At 41.1% G+C, this 18,296-nt stretch overlaps 1 protein-coding gene across 2 annotated transcripts in view; it reads left to right on the forward strand.

Moving 5' to 3' along the window:
- The window catches only part of dbn1 (drebrin 1), an 88,772-nt gene extending 78,667 nt beyond the window's left edge, over positions 1–10,105 (forward strand). For both annotated transcript variants that reach the window (XM_034551025.1, XM_034551026.1), the window contains exons 11-14: positions 6,541–6,669; positions 6,871–7,352; positions 7,456–7,555; positions 7,851–10,105. In XM_034551025.1, the coding sequence (XP_034406916.1) occupies positions 6,541–6,669; positions 6,871–7,352; positions 7,456–7,555; positions 7,851–7,906 (767 nt within the window). In that variant the 3' untranslated portion in view covers positions 7,907–10,105. The remainder of the gene's footprint in view (positions 1–6,540; positions 6,670–6,870; positions 7,353–7,455; positions 7,556–7,850) is intronic.
- Positions 10,106–18,296: the final 8,191 nt, after the last annotated feature.

An 18,296-nucleotide genomic window follows, 5' to 3' on the forward strand; every position in this document is an offset into this window, starting at 1 on the left:
TTCATTATGCAGCACTAAACTTCTAAACTTGACAATATTTAATGGGATCCACATTAATAAAGTACAATTTAAAATACTTTTTTTTAACTTACTATATTCGTTAGTGAAACAGACAGAATAGTATAATATTTTTTAAATAACATAACACCGTGAAAGTACTGCACAATGACTACTTTTCTTTTTAGACATGTTTTGCTTATAACACTTTTGTGTTCCTTAATATTGTACCGGCGGGTTCATGGCATCCGATTCGTCATCAAGTGTCAAGTCCAACACGTTATCCATCACGTTTCGATCGACGTCTCCTCTGCTGCAGTTTCCTCCCTGTTGTTTTTGTAGAAGAAAAGAGGAGAAAGACAATCTCTCTCTCTCTCTCTCCCCCGTCACTGTTGGATGGCTGCTGCTGAGCCTCGGGGCACATTTGGACCCCCTAAACTTTTGTTTTTATGCAATTTGCATTTTAATTTGCATTTGTTGTATGTTGTTTGTGTGCAGCGTTCGTGTTCCGTCATGATGACCTTACGAGGATGTCACATCTCCCCGCTCACTTTTTATGATATATTCCGCTCCTATTTTTAGAGTTTCACGTTGATTTTCTCACTATAATCCCTCCGGTGTGACTTCTGAGAAGAAGAATTATTTATGCTCATTCATGTCAACTTTAATTACCTGTTCGGTTAAGTCTTAAGCAGACTTTGATAGTCAGGTTGCACATACGTTCGATACTCTATATAGTTTTGCTTGACATTTGCTTGTCATGTCATCCGGCGAGGCGTCGCACATATGTGCAAGCGTATATTCCTGGTAGGTTACTTTTTAATGCGAATGACCATACATAGTCGTCGTCAACATAAAAGGTTTTCATAAAGGTTTTGGGTCTGAGAGGAAAGTCTGCAGACACTACTCAGGGCTGAAATACATGTTCTTTAGTCAATAAATGAATGTAAAGTAATTGATTTGAATAATATTTACATTATTTGACGTTGGGCCATTATTTCTTTAAAGCACGATAACCAGGTTTATCATAATGTGTTGATTTTCAACGAGCAAATTATCAGGAGATTAGTGTCAGTTTTTCAGTTTTCAGGGGCTTGAAAATCAATCTTTTCCTTCTCTGGGATTCATTATGAAACATAACTCTGCTGGTTGAAAGCAGCACAAATGGAAGTTTGACACAAAACGACGCCAAAGTCCGTCATCATTTCACTTCTGCATGCTTGCTACAGACGGTTTGTTTAAAGTCACACTAACTACTTCTCTTTCTTTCTCTCTTTCCTTCTCTCTTTCTTTCTTTTTTTTCATCGCGGGTTTTCTTCCTCCACCTCTGTGCTCATTTGACCTCACATTTGTGTTCACCATCTCCATCCCTTCTTTCTCATTTCACTCACTCCTCCATTTGTTTTTTCCCACCCTCCTCCACTCTTTGACTCTTTTGACCCTCTGGCACCTTTCTCTTTCTTCTTCATGGGGTTTTTCCCCACGGGACTCTCTGCCTTTCCCACAATCCTCTCTGCTTCGTCCTTTTTCTTTTCCTCTGGGGGTGAACTCCTTGTGTCTGGACTCTGACTCCCTCTCCTACTCCTTGTCCGTCTCGTCTCACCGTCTCGTCCGTCTCGTCCGTCTTTCCCACGCCTCTCTCTCCTGGCGGCGTGTCCCCGTTCCATTTGTCTTTGTGTGTTGGATCTTCGTGTGTGTGTGTGCGCGTGCATCTATGTGTGTGTGTGTGTGTGGCTTTGTGTCGTCTCGACCGCCAGGCCGCTTGGACAGCCCATTCTTGAAGCAGCAGCACAGTCCCAGCCGCCCCAGTCCGACCCCCCCGCCCCGGGGCCCGTCGCCCCTCCGCACCCCGCCACACGCACGGACGCAGCCCGCCGCTGCCGCCGGTAGGTACAGCACATAACCGATAAACAGCAGAAGAAGAAGACAGGTGGATCCCTCCCCAGACCCCGAATCCCCCCCCCCCCCCTCCCCTCCCACCACCACCACCACCACCATCACCACCCCCACAGATATAGACAGTGACGTTAAACTGCATGTGACTTAAAAATGTTGAAAGATTCAGAAGATACATTTATCGCATTTTTACGTCCACGTGCATTTTCATGATTTCAGTTTGAGCTCGTCTTCGCAGTCCACTTAGCGCACACACACTTTCACACCCCACTGCCCACGAGCCCTTAGAACCACCTCTCAACCAACTTACCCCCTAACCCTGACCTCCGTTCCCCATCCGTTCCTCTCATTATTGTAATGATCTATTTTGAAGGGTATTGATGGGAATATTTTATATTTTTCTTCTTGTCAACAAATCCCATAAAAAAAGACCCCAAACCAACAATGAATATACCGACTAACACGTGTTGCATGACACCCTGTTCCACAGCATGACACCCTGTTTCACAGGCTGTCATGCTCCTTCATTACCATGAACACACACACACACACACTCATATCTATTATTATCACATACACTAAATGCAGCCCTGTTGCCAGGACATTTCTTTTGGCATTGTACCTATAATGTGAACCGCTGAGCGCAGACAGCAGGCGACGTTGTACATCAAGTTATTGAACGTTATGTGGTATAATAACGAGTGCACAACGCAAGAAAGTCCACTAAGGGTGGTTGATATTTATTTATGCTAGTTAGATTGTTGAATTTTGTTGTTATATCGTGATTATTTTGTGCAAATCATTATTTTTTCTCTAACCTCAAAACTTAAACAACCGTTTTAAAACATTAAACAAAGTGTCTTTGTGCGTTTCTGCAAGAAAGACACAAAGAGGATATGAAACATATTCATGAAAAGCATTTTTGGTTCAGAAACTTTGACTTCAGCGTATTCCATTTGAATGCAAAAAGCGTACAATGCCAAAAATAAATTCATCAGAGCACCAAATGTTGACTAATCCGCTGCTGAAGATTGTCCCCAACCAATGCACTGTTTACTACAAACTACTTAGAAATACAGTGATTTAGTCTTTTCTTTTCATCTTCAGAGGGTTGGATCTAAGAGAAAAGTATTGAGAGACGGACTATTGTTGGTTTTGGGCTTTTCATTGTTGATGACAATAAGAAAAATATAAAATAATGCCATGATTTTCCTTTCAGCGTAGATATATTTCAACATCTATCAATTTCACTTTTTGGAAGTACGTTAACAGCAATGGTAGCTTATAAGCTTATTAGAACAACAACAAAAATCACCAAAAGAAACAAATCGAGCAAAAAATATCGTTAAAAGGAAAGTCAGAAAAGGCAACTAAAGATGGACCTACTTATTGTTAGCATGGATGCTAACAGGGTCTTTACTGTGTTTGACCTCGTGGACATTAAAAACAAGCCCTTTTTGAGCATGAAACCTTTTCACATGTAATAATAAGCTAATAGGCACACAGCGTTTCCCTAACTGCGAGTAGATTCTGAAATATCCCTGAACATTATGGCTGTAAACCATAAAGCTGTTTGTCGGTTTGTGTTATATATGAGTCTGTCGTCTTCATCCTTCAGATGTCGTCCAGTCAGCCGATGCTGTTGAATTATTTTTGCAAATGTTTTTTTTGTTGTTTTTTTTCTGATGCAACCAGGTCATTTTTACTTCTCACAGGGCGATAGAGCTGTTACTTTAACTCCTAGAATCTCACTGGTTTTCTATCACCTCCCTTCTCTTCTGATCCTCAATCTCATGCCTCTTCTGATCCTGGATCTGCTTCACCCCTCTGCTGCACACACACTCAAATGCACACGCCTCCTGCGGCTTTCAATCCCGACCGACTTGGCCCAACTGTGAGTGTTTGTGTGTGAATGTGACGTCGTCGAGCCGTCCGCCAGTCGCCACCGTTGTTTGTCGCTCTTTGACTGAATATGGATCTTTGCCCTTTGACCTCTGTGACGTTTGATCTAGTTTTCATTCTGTTTAAAGACTAGAATGGGGATGTATGTTTTTTTGCCCACTAACTACAAGCACCAAACACCTGCCAATGGTTTTAGACGTTTTCCTTTACGAAACCTCCGACATCCATAAGACTTAAATTGACAAAATATCAAAAATATTCTTGCTGATAAGCAGCCGAGTGCTAATTAACAATACTTTTTTTTCCAAATTCCTTAAATGCATCAACTAAGAAGAGTTTCCCCATCTGATTCTCATAACTGACAAATATACTTTACGGGTCAGTTCGCAAAATATGATCTATTCTCTTTTAAAACCTTTTAAGACCTTTTAAAATAAACAAATAAAATAAACAGAGACAAACTATCTGCATCAACTTGTTGGAGAAAGTGTTGTTTTGAGTAAATCAACACTTTTTAACAGCAATAATGTAGCTACTGGGAAAAACCATGCAGACCACCTTTTGTTATCTACAGTGTGTGTAATTGCATGTCTGTAGACGCTGTAATGGCAGATGTTATGCTGGGTGGGCAAAGAACCGGTTCATCCCTGTCCCTCGTGACAGCTGGCAACAAAGAACGTTCTCTGTAATCAACCCTTCTTTTAATATGAAAGGGTATCGACAATCTATCAGTCAAAGATACATTCCCCGCCCCCACTACTTCTAGCAATTAGCCTGAGGTCCCTCAGAGTGTTTAGAGGCTGTTTAACCATGAGGCGAACTGGAGAACCCACCATGCACGTCCCCGCTGAGCTGGATGCGTTGTGTCATTTCAAACAGGGGTCACACATCTCAGTCGGCCGCTCGTCTCCAGTCAAAAGTGTCAGCGTTTTTGTTTCTCATCTGTGGCTTATTGTGTTCACGTCCTCGGAAGAAAATCTTGTTCTGGTTTTCTGAACAAGGAAGTCTGACTCCAACAAAGCATGACATCACTGGAAAAAAACAACAACAACAACAACAACATCTGAGAGAAAGTGACGTTTTCATCGTGGAAGTGATCCTCTAGACTCTCGCTGTGTTTGGTGTTTGTCATAACCGGGGTTGTGTGTTCCTCGATGTTGTCCGTACGCATCGATGGCTTAACAACGAATGTTCAGAGGGGATCCGATGGCTGTTTGTGTCTTGTGTTTCGGTGACAAACTAACCTGGAATGTGCCACTGTCCTATTTAGCGGTACCGATTTCCTCTGTCTGTGTGACGTGTCCAGTGTGTGTCGTAGGCGTCAATTGGCAAGTGTCAATTGGCACTGCACCCTGTGATTGTTGCACTCGCCTTTATGCTTAAGTCTCAATTGTTTGGCACAAGATAGTTGCTTTCAGGCACAAATATCACACACATAAGACACAGCAACACAGCCATTTCTCAATGAATAAGACTAAAGAGTTTACAGTCCTGCTAATGGGACTGTGCCTTTTGGCTCAGTAGTATTTTGTGGCAAATATGCTGATTTATAGCAGGTATAATGTGAGCATTTGCTTATTAGAAGTACAGCTGAGGTCGATGGAGATTATTAGTCATAAATCAAAGTATGTGACACATTAAAGTTGCGCTAGATGAATAGCCAGAGGATCACCAGAGTCATTAGGATATATCCTCAGGGGAACATGCATGTCTGGACCACATTTCATGGCAATCCATCCAATAGTTCACAAATGAGCCCCTCGTGGTGGCGCTAGAAGAAAAGTCTGGATCGCCAAAGTATTCAGGAAAACATCTTCCGGGGACAAGGAATGTCTCTTCCCAATTTTGTCCCCGAAGGTTTTGTAGATTATTATGAAATGTTTAACTGGATATTTAAAATGAAAGAAGGTCCTGCTGGTAGCACCAGATGAAAAGTCAGCGGATTCAACACATTCATGAGGATTCAACCTCTGGTCACCGTCAGATTTCTGAACCAGATTTCACGTCGATCCCTTCGACGGTTGTTGAGACATTTCAGTCCGAACCCGCCGACTGATCTTCAGACTGACATCGTCACCTCTAGGCCTACGCTGCTAGAATAATATGCTAAAAATTAAACTTTTGAATTGGATTCAGGAGTCCTTCACTCTGGTCCCGAATAGTCTGATTAGCTCAGAGTGTCTGTTTGCTGGTCCTGTGGTGGAAAGAGTGCTGTGATTGCTGTGATTTGCTGTGATTTGCTGTGATTTGCTGTGATCGTGTGCGCTGCTGGATGTGTTGAAGTAACAGAGGGTGGGATTTGAAGTCAGATAATCAAACATCTGACCTCTGATCTTATCATATTTGATTCAAGATAAAAAAATAAAACCCCTCTTATCTTAAAGGCAGATTGAGAAGGAATTTGTCAACTTTCAACCCCCAGACTCACTCTCGTTTCAGAACAAGCAGGTCTCTGCAGATACAGACACCGCCACCCACTTTTTAAGTGATGATTGAAAAGGATTATTTTCTCTGAGTCTATACATTTAGGATAATCCCACTCAATTTGCCTTTCAGTGGACTTTCTAAAAACAGATGTTCATTATTCCAAATTCTGACATTTCAGTTAAACATTCTGTGTTACAGATGTTCAACACATCTGGTTTACGAGTGCAATAATGTTGCTAGAGGACGATTTTTGGTGAATATTTTTCGCTCTGTGCCCTTTTTTTCGATGTTTCGATGTGTGCCATTCTGTCGCTCTAGGGGACGATGACGATGAAGCATACACAGAGCGCAACATGGCCGCCGTGTCGCCCGTTCCTAAAATAGTCACCCCGTCCATCAAAGAGGACTTGTGCAGGGAGGAGGACGACGACTGCAGAGACGAGTGGGGTAAGAGTGGAAGTGAAATCAATGTTGAAAATGAAGTCACCGAGATGCTGTTGAAACAAAAAGGTTTCGATGCATCCTTCGACTAAATCTTCCTGTTCGGGTCGATGTTTACACATCTTTTGATCGGCAAGTCATCGAATCAACTTGTGGCTGTGTTGAGACAAAATATAGAAAATATAGAAATGACATTTTCTCCACCAGATTCGGTGCCAAAGCAGGAGCAGAAACCGCCGCTGCAGGAGTCGGCCTCCACCAAGCCCGTGCAGAGCGTCGCCCCGCAGGCCCGCGACTCCTCCGGCTTCTCCGTCTGGGAGTCCGGGAACGACAGCCTGGTCAACCTGTGGGACAGCAACTCCGGCCCTCCCCCCAACCACTCCCAGACCTCCCAGTCCTCCAATCTGGTGGACCTGATGGGCGGCGACGTCGGTGCTCCACCCGGCACAGCCGCCACTAGCGCCAAGCCCCAGCCCCTCCTCAGCTTCGACGAGATGGTGGACGGGACCTTCTGCTCGGCCACCGCCGCCGAGGACGACCCCGCCAGTCTCGTGGACGTGATGGGCCCCGACCAGATGACCCTCAGCTACCAGCATGCACTGCAGCATGCATCCGGGGAAAAGAAGGTGCTGGAAGATGGACAGCGACTGATGACCAATGGGGAGACGCTGCTGAAAGAAGGGACTCAGGTCAGAAAGTGTATTAATGATCATGCCGTGCATTGGAAAATATGTTTTCTGTCTTTTTCTTTTGTTCATATTTTTTCCTTTCTTTGTCCGTCGGTTCTTTTAGGCGAGTGAGGGCTACTTCAGCCAATCACAGGAGGAAGGATTTGGCCAATCAGAAGAGTCCTCGGCTAAACCTGCACCTGTCTTTTATAACAAGCCACCAGGTGAGATACTTGTCTTATGATGGAATTACTTTAAATTTGTAAATATTATAATGTAATACTCACTATTTGGAGCATATTCATCAGTTTTCTGTGATAAATCCTCCTTTTCAGAAAGTTATAATGTTCAGATCTTCTTGAAACTGAGAGGTGTTGATTCTCCTGTATGATCCTTTTGGATGATCTAGTGTATGGCGCTGTTCCTATTATTCCGTCCACCCCACCACGAGGGTTGGCCAAATATAAATAACACCTCTGTATATAAACGCATCAATAAAACATGTTTTTGTGTGTTCAGAGATTGACATTACGTGCTGGGACACGGACCCCGTGGGCGACGACGACGACGACTAACCGGCCAATCAAATGCCACCACAGGACCAAGAGGAAGTAGGAAGTGCGCTTCGTGAAGAAACTGATTTTTTTTTTTTTTCTAAAAAAACAAAACAAACAACAAAAAAAAGTAACAATAATAACGAATCTTGCATCAAAAGTACTTCTGTATTATCTTTTAGAGGGAAACAAAACAGTAGCCAACAGAAAAAATAAATAAAAGATGGGGTTTGAGTTAACTTTAAAGATGGTTTGAAGGCTCAGTTATGGGCTCTTTTTTTTTTTCTGTGTTTGTTATTTTATTTATTTGTTGGGTTTTTATTCTTTTTTCTTTGCTATGCAGATGTAATAGCTGGGAGTGGGGGGGGGACTTTTGTTTGTGTAAAAGATTTATTACACATTAATGTGGCGCACTGCTGCATATTAGAGACAATGAAGCCCAGTGTGTGACAGGCAGCCGCCACACCTAGTCCGTAGTGCTTTAATAACACCCTATAAAACTAATACAGTGGATCATTACAGCTGCCATGTATATCTTCACTCTCTGATTTTTTTCTTACCTCTTTTTCACCTCCCTCCTCCCTGCTGCCTTCCTCCAAAAAATATCCAGAAATATTCACCTCTTCAAGTCAGTTAATCTTGTATTCAGCCCTCACTTTATTGAAGAAAAAAAAAGGTGAAACATTTTATTTATTGTGCTGCATCTAAACAGCTGACCCTGAAGAAATCTATTCAGTCAAATTGTGGCTCCGTTCATTTTTCCTTTTTTCCGCTCCTTTTGTATGATTTTAAGACTGAATTCAAGATTAAATGGCTTGTAAATCTGGTTGCTCTTTTTCAGTGCACTTTTTATTTTATTTTTCCTTCTGCCTCCTCGCAGATCAACTGCGGCCTCTCAATCAAACCCTCCCCCTCTGGTTCAAGAGAATTCATAGGTTTTTATCCCACTTATATATTTACACAGCAAAAGAAAGAAGAAAAAAAGCTCTTCATCTAATCTTGATGAATATACTGTAGATATTTTTCCAAGAGTAAACTATTTTGTAGGAGAGTTTGGCTTTAAGATAATGAACATTAAGCCACATTCAGCTTGTGCAGAGCAGGAAAAAAAATAAATCAATGAATCATTTGTTTGATTCTAAACTTCCTCCAAAAGCTACAAAAATAAGACTTTTTCACCAGGCCCTTCATAATGTGGCCTTTTTTTTGGACCGCAGTGAGCACGGCTCCTGTTCAGAGTCGAGGGGGTTTGGGACGCCCTGCCTTTTCCTTATTAAAAAATAAATAAAAAGACGCAGTTAGGCCTTATTGTTCCACTCAGACCGAGGCTGAGTGGGAAGACAGGGGGAGGGTGGGATGACACCGCTGGAAAGCAAACTTTGGCCACACGGTGTTTGCAAATATCATTTTTTACAACTTTGTTTTTTTTTAATCTGCATGGAGAACCAGATGCTCATATTTTATCACATCACTGTCAAATCAAATCACTCTTATTTATAGAGACCAGTTTATCGGGGGATCTCTTCACAGCCAGCATCAACAGGAAGAACAATTACACCAGAAAAGAAGCTGCCTAAAAGTGTCTGAATCCTTCCTTTGGACTAAAGTTAACAACACGCAGCTTCTTCTGCTCCCACTCTTAATAAGTTCCTCAATTTTAAAGTGCAATATGCAATCACCTGAACATCCCCTTTGAGGCTTCGGTAAAGTTAGTAGGAATGCCAAAGGGTGACATGTTATCTTTTTTTTAGTATAAGAAGTACGGCCTGTGAGTGGCCTGTGTGAAAAAGACAAAAGTTGCTCAGCCAACACATCCGCATTGTAATTATGCGACAAGGACTGAAGATTCGAAAACTTTTCTGAAATCTGTTCCTCCAAGCAGCTTAAAACACTAATAGTGATTCCTAATTCCTCTCTGACCCACGTCTGCTGCCTAACTGCATTTGTTCTGTGCCATGCAAAAAAAAAAAAAAAGAAAAAAAAAGTACCATGTGTATTTAATTTTGTATTTTCATTGATGCAATATTTAGTTGCCCTGGAAACTGGAGTGAGAGGTGGGGCGGGGCTGAGATGGGAAGAAGTGTGTGTGTGTGTGTTTTCAATATCTGTCAAAAAGTGTGCTAGAATTGATTTTCAGGACCTTTTTGAATATTAGCAACAACCATGTTAGTCTTTTTTTGCTGTAAATTCCTGTAGAAAATAAAAACTCCTAGGCAATAATAACACGTGTGTGTGTGTGTGTAGAGCACCTGAATACTGTGTGTGTATGTGTGTGTATGTGTGTGTGTGTGATGCTTTTGGGGACCTGGTTTGATTTATACCTCTGCATCCCACATGATCTGGTGACAGGAGGACGACGTGCCCGCATCCAACATCCGCTTCATTTTATTAAATCCTGTGAAATCGGACTCAATAAGTAAATAAATACGCAACCCTTGAACTAATTTATGTGCCATTTTTCATATCTGTGTTGCCAGTAAGCATTAAGATAAAATTCTTTTAAAAAACTGGAATAAACATTATTGCAGCGTGTGATGAAATCGTATCAATTAGGATTCTGCAGCCCCATACATTGGGACACGGTTGTTTATATCAACAGCAAGTATATTAACCAATTAATGAATACTTTTTTTCCAGATTTAACTAGATGAACTCCATAAATGCGGTCAAATAAAAAAGGAAGCATTGAAACAGCTTGAGCTCCTGGTAAGTTGTGAAATTGAGTTGCATTTGTGTGCCAATTAGAGAATGAAAAGTCCTCTGAACAAAGAACCCCGAAACATGTCTGTGATGAGAGATGTTGTTGTGGAAATCTTTTGAGACATTTCGTTTAAAAGGTAATTATGCTCCAAAACACGTGGAACAACAATTATTTTTTAAATAAATGTTTAGCTCCATATTCACTCTTTTCAGGGACATCTATAGGAACTTGAAGGTGTCTTTTTTTTGTTTGGTTTGTTGCTTTAATACAAGTTGATGGCAGCATGCTTTTTTTTACAATTTTTTTAAAGGAGCTGTATATAGCATTCTGAACATTAATACAGCAGCTACAGGTAAAGTTCACCTGAGCAGAGAGTGAAGTCTCTATCCTTCAAGTGTGCGGTGTCATTCAAGCTTACAGAGGTCGAGACGCCTTCAGTGCATGTTAGTGCACGTGAGCTGGTTAGCTCACAGCCGCCGCTCTGCTCTGATCTCAAACTGCGGTTACAGCCGATGACGGCGTCCCGATCGACAGCTTTGTTGCAGAAGAGTAGCGTAGCACCCACCTGGCTCCCCCCTCAGGCGCTTTTAGCTCTGTCAGCACTTTCGTCGTAGTTTCCCCCCCCCCCCCCCCCCCGTTTGCACCGTTAGCTATGAGCTGCCTGCGCGCCGCCGTCGCCATGTTGAGAGCCGTTGAGAGTCAATCGAAAATGCTCACACTCTGGGATCTTGCATCTTTTAAAAAGAGATTTTAAAAAATCGACGTATTTTTATGGCATAGTTTCAAAAAGGTTTACGATCAAAGACGGTCTATTTATGGAAGATATGCTTGTTGTATATGCATGGACACTGTTTTTGAAAGCATGCTTTCAGAATCAGCAACCTGTCTTATTTACAACGTATTTGAACAATACATTTGCACATATATCCCCTTGGTAAATATAGAACAAAGTTGGGTTCAAAAGATCCAGGATCATTTTCGCAAAAACATCTAAATGCACCACGACTCGAATGCATGCGGAAACAAAGCAGACGAACTTCACATTTTACAGTCTATGTTCTCAATAAGACATTTCACGAGGCATATGTTACTTTTGCCAAAAATAATGTTACTTTTGCCAAAAATAGCAGATTCTTGTTCCATGCAGTGCTACGTATAGTAAAGTAGGGGCTGCTGGGAAGTGAGAGTGGACCTTAGGGAGGAGTAAGCGGTCATCTTGCTGACTGGTACTGGTGTGAGCTCTGGGTGTTTGTCGCCACCTGGTGGCTAAATCAAAGCAATTACACCAACAAGCCTTATGTCATTCTATTCAGCTTGCTTAGACAAATCTGTGGATATCTCTGATTGTGGACCCGAGCATTATCCAATTATCTGCCTGTATAGCATGGAGCTCTTCAGTCATATGAATATTGATCAATACTTAATTGTGTTTTATTACTATTTTAAATGTTTTGGTAGAATTGTCTTATTTGTAACATAACTATATGGAAATAAATAATGTTTTGAAGTAAAGCTCCCTGTTAAAAGTCGATATGTAACCTGTAAACATGGCCAAAAACATGGAGGACGCTTTATATATCTTATAATTGTAATATTGCCTTTGAAATGTAGATTAAAGTACTAGGTGGCGATAAAAATCTTATTTTTCCTTTATTGCTTCTCCATTTATTCTGGAATGGTAATATAAATAGGCTTACTTGCAATGGATTCATATAACCTAGATTCTTACCTTCAAAAGGAGACCAGACATATGCACATAACCTGACTTGAACATATGACACCACTCTTCATTTTCATGTTCCCAACCAACAATCAACACTGGTTTCTTTTAACCACGACCACGAGCATTCCACGTAACATTAACCACGGTTGTTACTGTCGGCGTGAAGCTGAGGGTCTGCTCACTTTAACAAGGCCGTCATTTTAAACCACAACGTTTCCCTCATCGTGATGTTTTTGTGTCCAATTCTGACCAAAACCTTGCCCATAACGCTCCGAGATGAGTAAACGGTTTATTTTTTGCAGCTGATGTTGGGAGCCTTTGTCCTGTCGATAAGGGCTTCAGATGAGAACATACTCGTTCTGAAGGGCAGATATGAATGATGCATTTAGTCGTCTCGTTTGGAGGACGCTGGTTTAGAAACATCACGACTCCCAATAAGAAATCTGGCTGCACTGTCGGAAACAAATTTCTAGTTGAGATCCAAAACATTGTTCTCATTAAAGTGTGTACAGAGCCCTCCGAGGCAAATTTGTGACTTTGGCCTCTACAATTAAAATCATTAATCACAGAAGGAATGAGCTCATTTAAAAGCTGCTCGTGTTCACTGCAGCCACAATGAAGCAGCTTGGATCAGAGGTATAAGTCCAAACCACAACGACTAACATGACATTAGAAATACATTCAAAATGTATTAAATGATCTGAATTGTTCTTGTCGTTCATATATCCACCACTAGAGGGCCCCGTTGTATTTCCTTTCCACTGCAGGACGACCTCTGAGCTCTCCTTGAGAAGGATGTGTGTCCGTTTCCTTTTCTCCTCTTTTGCTGTTTCACTCTGATCTTAATAAACAAAATAACGGTTTTTATCATATTCTGTAAACTCTGCAGCACTTTTCCATCTGTTGATGTCCATGGGAACAATTATCCCAAACACGACCTCAGGTTGTTTTTCTGTCTCACCTGCCGGGAAGGTCAACATCCAATCAGGCAGAGGGGAAATAACTATTTAGGTAGGAAATGTTCCTAAAGTTTTGCATGAAGACATAGTCGTCTTTAAATAATTTTCAGTTAGCCAATCTCTCCCCCTCCGTTCACCACGGTACCATGACAACGACCGTGAGCTCTATTAAATCGGATCATTTTTATTTGTCGTTCATCATCATCATCATGCCATGATTAAGCTGCAGCCAAGGTCCCACATTATTCCGGTTTCATGAGTTTTGAAACACGGATCAGAATGTACTTCTTAAGTTGAGTGATTTTACACATTATATAGCTCCTCACGTCTTCGCCCTTTAATGTGCCAAAAGGATGTGTTACTATGGCACACAAAGCATTTAAGATGGAGATTGTGTGCATCTTACACAAGCCAGTGGATAGGAGCGCGTTGCTGTCACCATGACAACATACTTGTGTTATGAAAAGAACATTATTTCGACCCCTTTTTATGATATAATAAGATGGTTTTATTATGACGTATGACGTGTTCTTGCATGCTGCTTGACAAACAAAAAAATATGTATTTTTACCATGGTGTCAGCAATATGCTGCAGTACCCATGATGTCCTGAAGGACTTAGTTTTATTCCAAATAAAAATAGAAAGAAAATCATCTTTTGGCACTTGTAAGAAAGTAAACCTGCTGATTGGAGGTCAGAAGCTCTGAACTGGGCGGACTGGAGGCAATGAGGAACCAGTAGGCCTTGCTACTTGTGAGTGTGAGTGTGAGTTTATCTAAGAACACCTGTACTGATTTGTCTGATCAGGATTTGGACATTTCTCCACTTTGAGTGAAAGACAGGAGCAATGAAGGTGAAAAACCAGTATAGTATGTTCATTAATTGTTATTCAGCCTTGTACTGAGCTAAATCTTTTTTTCCAGGCTTTGGTCCCTATGCATTTTGCATTTGAATCAGGCATTTAAACAGATGTATGAGAGGAAAAGGTTTTTTTCCCCTCATTTTAGCTGCCTGTTGCAGTGATGTGGTGATTGAGAGGGAAGACGGGTGGATTAACTGTAATTTGCAATGACGGCTATGAATACTCCAGAGGTTGTCCAATCAATTGGTCCGGCCACTTGGTGAGCGGCCTCCATCACTTATTAATCAGTGGAAATGAGCTACGGTTACACTCCGGATGCATCGAGGCTGCAGGTTTTCTTCCGCCTCATTTCCCTCGGTACGATTCCAGAGAAAATGGGACTGTAAGAAAAAAAACGTGTTCTGACCTGCAGGTTCCTGAAGGCACTACATCTGTATTCCACATTGGATGTTTGATTCAAGGAAAGATAACATCCAGAACGAAAACAAAGGGGAAAACCTTGAAAGGCTTGAATGAAAGATGGCTGTGTACCTGCTCTGCTACTTTGTTTTGTCTGAGATTCACCTGAGAATCTTCAAACTCTGCATCTCTAACAGTGACTGAGCACTTAAAAACCCTTAAACAGCTTCTGGTATCCGTTCATCTCTAATATTGCACAAAAGAGAAATATTGCAACTCTACTATTACAGCTGTCGAAAAACTCTGCTCTTTCACCCCCTAAAACAAGAATAACTTCTCCCCGATCAGCCATCAAATGAGTACAATGCCTCCCCAAATGGCCCCCACAATAAGGGGTACAATTTCTCCCCAATCACACCTTTAAATGGGTTAAACTTCTCCCAATTATCACCTTCTACGTCTTCCCATCCACCGGCCATTAAAACAAGGACCACTTGTTCCCCGTCACCTGGGTCCTTATGTCTGGGACATTTCGGTGTTCCACTAATGCTCCGTTTTTTTCCTCTTCTTCTTCTTACAGGCTCTTGTCTGAAATAAGTACAGGATCTTCTGTGACATGTTGAAGTACTATGCGTCATTAAAAACTCTTTTAAAAAAATCTGCCTGTATGTTCTCTCCTGTTTTCTTTTGTGTGTCTTTTTGCCTGTTTTTCAGTTTGGAAAACTTGAATGATTAATTCCTCTCATTTTGACATCTTCGTCTGCTTTCTTCCGCGACACTGATGACGAAGCAGAGTGCAGAGAAACAGAGGTAAGTAAATTCTCTCGTTACGCAGGTTTCATTCAGAGGCTTCGAGGGAAGGGAAGTCGGATCAAGAATGTGAAACTGAGACTAAAAACAACACCTAGAAGAGACGACGTGGTGAGATAAAAGTAGGATGTGGATGTTTCATTTTGTAGATTATACATCGTCTTTAGAAAAATAGAAAATACATTTTCGTTGGACTTCAATACCGGCACCACTGAATGAATGAATGAAGGAGGAAGGAAGGAGAACGTTCACCTTAACTAACCTTCACACGTGTGTTTCTACCGTCGGTAGAACTGATTCCTAAAACTTTAGATCATGTATTTAAAAAAAGCTTGATACCTGATCATAGTTTTCAAGCTCCCTGCCATCTTTATTTTGTTGTTTTGGAACATGAAGTGGAGCTGAGACACATGTCAAATCTAAAAAGGCAACAACATCTGACTAAGCCTTTAAAAAAAAAAAAGGTGCATTATACGTGATTAGGCGCGTTTACTTTGCCCCTCAACGGGCTCTCAACATGCAAAGCTAACAATGCTAACAACGTCAAAAAGTGCTTAGAGAGTGTTGACCTGAGGGGGCGTAGCAACTTCATCCTCTTTCCATAGAAAGTAGTAGTGTTTGCTGCTCTATTAATGCTCTGAATGTTGTATATTGCACTTTTTGTGCTAAATGCCAACATATTGTCTCTCAACATGGCGGCTCGCCGATAACGGTGCTAGCAGCGCTAACGGCGTTCACCTGAGGGAGGCTGGGTGCTACTTTCCAGTGACGAACAAGAACGGGGTGCACAGCTAAAGCCAGTGGTGCAAATGAGAGAATATCCCAGGATCTAATCCTGTAGCTTGATTATTGTCAGTGCTCCAGTGGACCTGCTGCATGGTTGCACCAGTCGTGGCTGTGAGGAGATTTGTGACGCAGCTGGAATGAGAAAAGACCCCCCCCTCTTCCCCCAGCCCAGTTCCTGATGTGATGCAACAGTGTCAGAGGGATGTTGTGGTCGCCTCTAAGCATCAGAGGACATCTGGGGGAGGGGAGGGGCTGATGTTCTCTCTTTACTACCTGTAAACATGGCTGAGCAGGTTGCCAGGCAACAGGTCTTCTCACAGATGCCGTCCCGGACTCGATATTTGATGGTTGACTCCGAAGGCGCGTCGTTGTTTTCTGTTAAAATGTCATCCGGTGCCAGCAGAAGGAGTCACGCTGGGTGTCAAACTCTGGGATGGTTGCCATGGAAACTTCTTAAGTCTTTGTCATCAGTGTCGTGACCTTTTTGAATAAATAAATGTCCGTCCGTCAGCGAGGAGGACTAAACTTCACACCTCTTCATAATCTTTTACTCCCACAGACACGAGTATAAACTTTTAATGAAGTGAGACTGCTGCTGCTGAGAAGATTATATATATATATATATATATATATATATATATATATATATATATATATATATAAAAAATGAATGCACTACTGCTGTCAGTACATTTAACAGTAAATTATGCAAATGTTGAGCATCAAAAGACTTTCCTCTGCCTAAAAAAATAGTTAACCTTCATCTGGAAAAAGTCCAGTCGGTGAGGGCAGTCCGGTCCTGGAGACACGAAGGCCAACCTCGAGATATTAGTCGTGCGCTGGCTGCTTGTTTGAAACCACAATTAATTTTCCTACACGCATTAAACACAGAAGATGTGACGTCCGTGTTCTTGCGGAGGCTGTCGAGTTTGTTTAAAAAGCCACATTTGACACACACGGACAGAAAGTAACAAGAGCTTCTTCTTCTTCTTCTTCTTCTTCTTCTTCTTCTTCTTCTTCTTCTTCTTCTTCTTCTTCTTCTTCTTCTTCTTCTTCTTCTTCTTCTTCTTCTTCTTCTTCTTCTTCTTCTTCTTCTTCTTCTTCTTCTTCTTCTTCTTCTTCTTCTTCTTCTTCTTGATAAAGTAACTTTCCCAACACGGTTTCATTGAGGCTGACTTCATGTAAACAGGTGTGTGTGATCACATTGATTACGGTCCGTTGTGTTTAGTCACAGCTGTTCCAGTGAGCCAGCATGCACAACACCAGGGCTGTAATTAATCTAATTAATCACACCTGTGTGTACCCTGCAACGACTGGTCAAAATGGCTTTTCGGCAATATTTATTTTTTAATATAGTATTCACAGCCATCAAAGTAAATAAGAAAAGTGTTTATAAAAGAGAGCACATGTGTAGCTGTGGAAACAGTATTGAATGCCCCCCCCCCCCCCCCCGCTTTATATAACCTTGCAGACTGAATCATCATCATCATCATCATCAAGTTGGTGGAATGCACGTCTATAAAATGAGACCCTCGTCTTCAGTTGCGCAATCCATTTCTCAGTTTTCCCAAGGAAATATTTTGGCGCTTGATCATCTGAATCATCAGCCTGAAGGGACCAGATTATTGACATCTTCGTGCATATATATATATATATATATATATATATATATATATATATATATGTATATGTATGTATATATATATATGTATATATATATGTATGTATATATATATATATATGTATAAATATGTATATATATATATATATATATATGTGTATATATATGTATGTATATATATATGTGTATATATATGTATATATATGTATGTATATATATATATGTATATATATGTATATCATATGTGTATATATATATACATATATGATATACATATAACTGATTTTCTTCAGTTTTCATACAAATAATAATGTGCATATGCATGGGTAGATTACCCAACAATTTTAAAAAGAACAACAAATGCTGAAGAAAATGTCACCGTGAACAAAAGCATATTACACTTTTAACCTACGACCAATCCCGACCCTTTTCACTTCGTAGTTTATGATGATTATGGGCTTGTTGAGGCTCTCCACCTCGATGGAAGCCTGAGTTGGAAATGATTACGATAATTTAAAACCATTATTGATATTGTTTTGTGGCAGCATGG

Source organism: Cyclopterus lumpus, chromosome 14, assembly GCF_009769545.1.
Source record: "Cyclopterus lumpus isolate fCycLum1 chromosome 14, fCycLum1.pri, whole genome shotgun sequence".
NCBI classification, from domain to species: Eukaryota; Metazoa; Chordata; class Actinopteri; order Perciformes; family Cyclopteridae; genus Cyclopterus; species Cyclopterus lumpus.